We start from the raw sequence: 7,109 nt of genomic DNA, 5'->3' as shown, positions 1-7,109 counted from the left end.
ATATCAAAATCGTTAGCCAGTACGTTGTTGTATAACTGCAAACATTTAGTTCGTAGGCCACGCACATTCTGATAGTAAAGAACTAGCTTTCTTTCATTTACTTTAATATAATTAACCATTTATGACAAGACAGACAAATAATCTCGTAATAAAAAAATCGCTCATTATTAGTACGTTGTTCTAATTTTGTTTTATTTATCAGTGTAAATGCTTTAAGACAACTATAAAGGGTATAATTATTGCTTAGGCTATTGAAGTCAGAAACATAACTAGCTAGGCTCAAAACAAATGTTCTTTGGCGGTATGTAATATTATAATAAATGATGGGGGTTACCGGGCTGAACACATCAAGTGAGCCCTCATTGTGCTGGTAAAGTATCGTTACAATGATTGGATTAAAGTGATCTTCACGTGAGAACAATTCATGATAATACGTTAATTTGATGCATCGAAAATAATTGTTTTCATACATGGAACTTATATATGTCTGAATGTTATATTTTACTGTAATAATGCATAGAAAATAAGGGTTATCTCTTTGTTTATTTAATAATAAATACTTTAAGTGATGGATCAGTTTATTAATATTTATAATTTGTGATGAAACTGTTATAGCGATAAAAATAGTATACCTGCATAACAATGAGTACAAACAGGGTAACATAGTGCATGCGTGAATTACTTCGTGATTAAAATAAAGACTAAACAAATGGCTTAAAAGTAAACAAAGGTTAATTGTCATGTTATTAGTTATTTTATAGACTATAAAAGTACTTCCCTTCAGTATCACAATACCTTTTTTGTAGATAAATAATTTTAAGAAAACTAGTCACTTAATTTTTCCTAGGTCCATGACATCTACAATATTTATTGCAGGCGATGCGTCGTTTTTTCGAACGAATATTTTCCCATTTCGGATCCAAACATGTTGGTAGGCAGCTCCTGCAGCAGTCTCGCGAGTTTTCGTATGAATCATTTTGAAGAAAGGAGTTAAATGCTCGTTTATGTATATTCTCCTCGGATCACTAGATGGTGTAAGTCCCAGATCATTGGTGGTAAGACCTTTCTTCCTTCGAATAGCCGATATAATTTTGTCCTTAATGAGTTGGCTGCTCATTTTTGCTATAATATTTTTTGGTGATTTTGCGTTGGGTAATTTCTTTGGAACACGATGAATGCTTACGATGTCGTCCTTCGATGCCTGGACGCCCAATATTTCGCAGATGGATAGTAATAATTGAGCGAGGTCCTCTTTATTGTTCTCCGGAACGCCAGCTAATTCTATGTTGTTTAGTCTTTCCCGTTGTTGTTGAATGTTAAAATCTCGTTCCAAGTTGGCTATACGACGGTTATAGATATCGACCTCCTTACTTAGGCTTTTAACCTGAGTTATTTCCTTGGACATTTCTTGTGTTTTCGTTCGGAGATCATCAAAGGATTTAGTATGAAAGTTCAGTGATTGAGAAAGGTCTGTTCGTTCATGCCTAAACTGACTTTGTTGTTGAGTAATGTTATCCAACGTTTTAGTCACTGAACTCACTTGTGTTTTGATCTCAGATATTTCCGATCTAATAGTACGCATGAAGTCACTGTTAGATTCTTTGATATCTTGCAAAATGGTCATCATTTCCTTTTTGAAGTCGACGAGGTCAGCCCTTTTGAGAATGTCTGAGTCAGGTTGTTTTCGCCTCCGTTGAGTAATTTGCGAGTTTGAGTCGGTAGCTTCACAATCCGCGTCTGTGTGTGAACCAGTAAAGGTAGACCCCTTGTGCGACTTGGAAGGCGATCGCTTAACGCTCATATTGAATGGTCGATAAATAAAGTATTTAGAATACGCCACAGATGTGAAAGGGACGAAAAATGCAAGCGTTCTTGTCCCGCGGAGGTGCACCGGAGTGAGGTATAATGTTCAACAGTTGTAATGGTAACAAGTCACTCAAACGCAGTTACACGACTTTTGACTCACTGACACTTTATTTAAGGACGACAATTGGGAACTTATTATTTAAATTATATCCGATACGCGCGACACACGTCTGTCCGCTCGAGAGGTGCGACGACGAAAAAATTATACAGGGTGGTTATACATATGGAACGATAAGTGCTCTCACTCGATTATTTCTAAACTATACAAGATATCGAAAAACTAGTTACTGATTCTGAAAGTGCTTCACGAGCTCTTTCAAATGGTACCAATAATAGGGTACAGATTATGGAAGCTGGTAACATTGAATTTTTGGATTTTGTAACTTATTATTTTTTCCACCCTGTATAATCCGGCTGTATCTCCAGGTCACCTAGATACATTCCATAGCAGCTGTAATAGACATTTAGGTACATACATTTACCAATTTTGGTGATAAATAGGCATTTTGTATTAGTTTTTGTATAACGCCTAAACAAAAACAAAGGGTAATATTTTGGTGTTATACATAGATTTCGAATATAAAAAATATATAACTTAACTAATTAAGACATGACAAAAAAACTGAGGTATGTCTCGTTTCTGTCGGGCCTGGGTCACAGATGACCGTTCTTCTTTAACCAATAAACAAGTCTGTTTCCAAATTCGCCCATCCGCTGTGCTAGCATTCACCTGTACAGATAAAAATTTATCATTACAGGTTCGTTTCAGCCAAATGACGTCCACTGCTGGACAAAGGCCTCCCCCAAGGTTTTCCACAATGAACGGTCCTGCGCTGCCCGCATCCAGGCTGTTCCCGCGACCTTTACCAGATCGTCGGTCCACCTAGTAGGAGGCCTGCCCACGCTACGTCTTCCAGCCCGTGGTCGCCACTCGAGAACTTTCCTGCCCCAACGGCCATCGTCTCTACGAGCTATGTGCCCCGCCCACTGCCACTTGATTTTAGCAATTCTGCGAGCTATGTCGGTTACTTTGGTTCTCCTGCGTTACAGGTATGCGTAATGTATTGCACATGAAATCTTTATCCCTTTCAGCACGAGAGAAAAATTTTACGATTTCTAAAAAATCACGTTAGTTTCTGGGGTCTTTAGGATCTTAGTAAATAGAGAAAAATAGCGAAAAAATTTAGGGGGTGACTTTAACCCCCTTAACCCCCCCGCACGATCGTATCAATCCGTCATGAACCTATGAATAGCTATTTAATTACAATTTAAACTAATTAAAAAAAGACATTTTAGATATAAGGAGCTTTATTATTCTTCATAAAGACATGATATCGTAATTAGATACTAATTTCTGCAAAAAAATTCAAAAATAGCTCATGGCCCTAACCTAGAACTCTGTCAAAACCTGAATTTAGGGGGTAGTAGCATCTTAAAATTGAACATGAGCTTTCGTTTTTAGTAATAACTTATTTTTTTTGAATCCCAGATATCGAGGCTATTATTCAATAACACATGGGGTTAGATATTTTCATAAAAGGGATCATTTTGGTTCATCTATTGGTACTAGAATCCTGGTATCCTCTCGATATTTTCACTGGTGGCTGTATTTTCTACAGCGGATTTGTACTATTTGGTGGTTATGTGTCTCGGAGACATTCTTGAGTTTATTCTAGAGTAAATCTGATGTTCAGGCCTTTAAAAGATTCGAAAGGTGTCCATTACTTACATTACCAAAAATTCAAACATCGTCCCGACATGCACGCTCGTGCTGTAGAACTTTAGGAGTACCTGGTACTCGGCTACATCTAACTTTTTATAAAATTAAAGCGAATTATATTTTTTAAGGATGTAATTTAAATTAATACGCAAAAAATTCATTGAAATCCACAAAAGAAGTGATTTAAATAAATTAATACTTTTCACGCCTCCCGTAGTCAGGTACACGTCCATCTTTGTCCCTCAACACAGCACCGACTGAACGCCATTGAAAGTTTTTGTATGAAAAATAGCAAATATATCGAACCGTACGATCGATCGGAAGCGTCTTGGCGCGGTAAAATTGATTTACGAATTCACTAGATTTTTTCAAAGTCGAACGCACTTTCGTATTATTCTGTGCTGAAAGGGTTATCACCGGGGTGAACAAGCACCTTCAGATTTTAATTATAATGCTTTGCGCTATTTAAAAATCCTTGTCTTAAAGTATGCATAATGAAATGCCCATCTCCATTAATTAATCCTCTATAAAATGGTATTAGTTTAATCGATCTGATAATGGAATCCTCATCTAAAACCTGTTTACTGAGAAACACTAATGAACAATTAGTAATGTAATTTACAATATTAATCGCTCAAGCAATTCCCCCATCTATAATAATTTGTGTACAAGTATAAAGTACAGTTTCGTTTCTCGCAAATTTGTAATTACTTGCAAAATACTACGAGTACAAGTTGTAATCCCACTAATACAGCACCAGGTATGTACTGGCATATTATGTTTTTGCGTCCAAACTCGGTACAGACGACAGTAGTTTAGGTAAGCATAACTCATTCCTCTTACGGATTAATTACTTGTGGGGTAAGTTAGGGAATGTTGTACACGATTAAGGTACAACTAAAACATGTTATGAGATAATAGGAACATGAAACTAGATAAAAGCTTCATAATCAGAGGTGAGGATGAATTATTGTGCTGAAATTAAGGAGAGTAACTATCTAAACCAGCGTATAGATCACTGTTTTGACGGGTATGATTATTTAAGTAAACCCTAATTATCTAGATTTACTGGAAACTGGTTTTATAGGAACTGTCGTGACTAATCTGATTCTTACTGTCTTATTATTACTTAAGTCAAGGAATTAGACTTACCTATCACAACATAATGATCACATGATCTATGATGATCTAACGATAATGTAAAGTTTTCATTGTCAATCATAGGTTTGATCTAGGAATCTATTCAAGGCTCAACTTCGCATTATTTTACGCTCTAAGATCAGCATAAAAAATCTTAACTCTGTCATTTTTTTGGCGATTATAAATCGTCCAAGTTTATTAATTTTCACAGCCTACAACTGGGACGGCTAAACTGTCCACCAGTACTACTATAAACTGCGTCCACACTGACATGTCATCCTCAATAAACGGGGCCTCATGATACCGCCTCGCAAGCACCATTCGTCCCCACCCGCCGTATCTCCGTAACTTCACGAATGGGCAATTGTAGAGGTTTCATTGTCCCCGCGAGTCTGCCGGCCCCCTATCTGAGCACTTTTATAAGAAGTTTGTTTACTTAATTTAGTGACGTTTCCTTCTTAACCATTGTTGTTTTCACGAATAGGGTAAGGGGATTGAAATTTGTAACTTTTCCAGCGATTTTCTTGTATCTTTTTTGTGTCGTTAAGAAAAGTAATGGCATAATGGCTGACGTCTTATATTTTTTTTAAATTAGGCACCAGATTACAGATGGCATAAGTGAAACAAGTACAAAAATAACAAATGAACTAAGCAGAAGAGTAAATAGAAGACAAAAACAAATCTATGCAATTTTTTATGGTTCTAAAGTGTAGATTCAAGCTGAAACCCCAAACTATCTGATAAAAATTCACCACTCGTCACGTATCACGTTACGCAGATGTAAATGTAGGCGCAATATTGAGACCACGTAGGTACAGGCGGAGCATCAAGCTGAACAGTGTGACTTCTATGCAGTTATAATAAGAGCTATATTTCAACAAAAATGCAAAGTCTAAAATGCTGGGGATTGTACCCCGGGCAGCGGGCAGCACGCGATGCGACTGGAATGCGATAAATACCAGATATTTGTATCTGTGTTGTCTTAACTTGGTAGGGAACGACGAATAAGCATTCCTAAGACGCAGTGGGGTGGACGGACAATGTTTTTATTTATATGACGGTATTTGTACAACGTCGATCCAATACGAAGTATTCATGATATTAAAATTCAAATATTTCAGTTGTAGAATCGGTCTAAAAACAATTTTAAATAGGTCGTTTACAGCATTCTGGAATTTAAATTGGAGTTTATAGTCTGTCCCTTCGGAATATTGTAATAATTAATTTTCCAATGGAATAGAAAGCAATAACTGGTTTTATCTACCTGAAAATTTATGTTCCCTAGGGGGTGCAAAAAGCTTTACAGCCCTAGAAAACAGAGTTAAAAACGCATAGAAAAATCCTGTAATAGTTGATGAAACACGCGTAATTATGGTGTGCCTTTTTCCAACAAATTACCGGGGTAGGCTTTTCATAAATATTTTGAACAGAGCTAGAGTTCGTCTACTTTGCCCAAACTTCATCCATAATTTGATCACCTTAACAGTATTAGTATAAAATAGTTTGTGACAAACTCGGTCTATAGGTAGGTAATGGAGCGTTTGTGAGTACTTTAGCCCCAATCCAATTTATTTGCCCGACAGCGGGGCACACCGCAATGATGTTGACAAATCAACCGGGGTAACCGCCTTTTTGCTGTTCGATCTTTTAGCTATCGACGATACAATAACTCACCGGTGCAACAACAATTGCGGAACATTTTGGAACATAAACAGCGTATCTAATTTTAATCAAACGAACATTGTTGTTTTGTAAAAAAAAAAGGCTAATTTTAGTTATTACTATCACATTATTAATTTTGGTCCCCTGTAATATAAAAAATGCACCCGTTTTGTAATGTCATGATGTCTATTCCTACGTGTGGTATATTTTTTCCTGCATTTAAATGTAGTCTTCCAACAACAAAAATTAAAGGGTGACAGCGTCCCTAATATTATTTTAATACTGTATAATGTCGTCACACCATTCGAAAAACTTGAGTAAAATAGATTCGTAACGTCACTTATTAAAATACCAAAATGCAGTGCCTGAATTTATGGTTTGTTTGTTCATATAATAATATAATAAATTCATTATCAGGTATTTTTACCTCCTGTATAAAAACGGTGTGCGAAAGAGTTGAAACGAAAATAGAACACAATATCATGCGGCACATAAGCAGTGCTACAGAACGGTCGAACACGATATTTCCATTAGACCAGGCGATATACAAAAGTTTTTTTTACTTAACCTATTCTGATTTCCGACAATCTCATCAAATCACCGAGCTACCGGGAGCTGATTGAATTGAATCCCCGCTACCTGACGCCATATTTCTTTTCCCGGTTTCCCCAAATTGAACTTTTACCTACAGTTAAATGTACTTTAATCTGATTGAACTTAC

At 36.5% G+C, this 7,109-nt stretch overlaps 1 protein-coding gene across 1 annotated transcript; it reads right to left on the bottom strand.

The window, feature by feature from the left end:
• Window positions 1–829: 829 nt before the first annotated feature.
• LOC135073500 (uncharacterized) lies at window positions 830–1,801 on the bottom strand. The gene has a single exon (XM_063967685.1). The coding sequence runs from the start codon at window positions 1,799–1,801 to the stop codon at window positions 830–832; it is 972 nt and encodes a 323-aa protein (XP_063823755.1).
• Window positions 1,802–7,109: the final 5,308 nt, after the last annotated feature.

This window comes from Ostrinia nubilalis, chromosome 7 (assembly GCF_963855985.1).
Source record: "Ostrinia nubilalis chromosome 7, ilOstNubi1.1, whole genome shotgun sequence".
Taxonomy (NCBI): domain Eukaryota; kingdom Metazoa; phylum Arthropoda; class Insecta; order Lepidoptera; family Crambidae; genus Ostrinia; species Ostrinia nubilalis.
The sequence above is the reverse complement of the archived record's forward strand: the minus strand, read 5'-3'. Positions and strand labels throughout refer to the sequence as shown.

Bases quoted from the DNA above. Each gene is read 5' to 3' on its own strand.
- LOC135073500 (XM_063967685.1), bottom strand. From the start codon at position 1,801: ATGAGCGTTAAGCGATCGCCTTCCAAGTCGCACAAGGGGTCTACCTTT.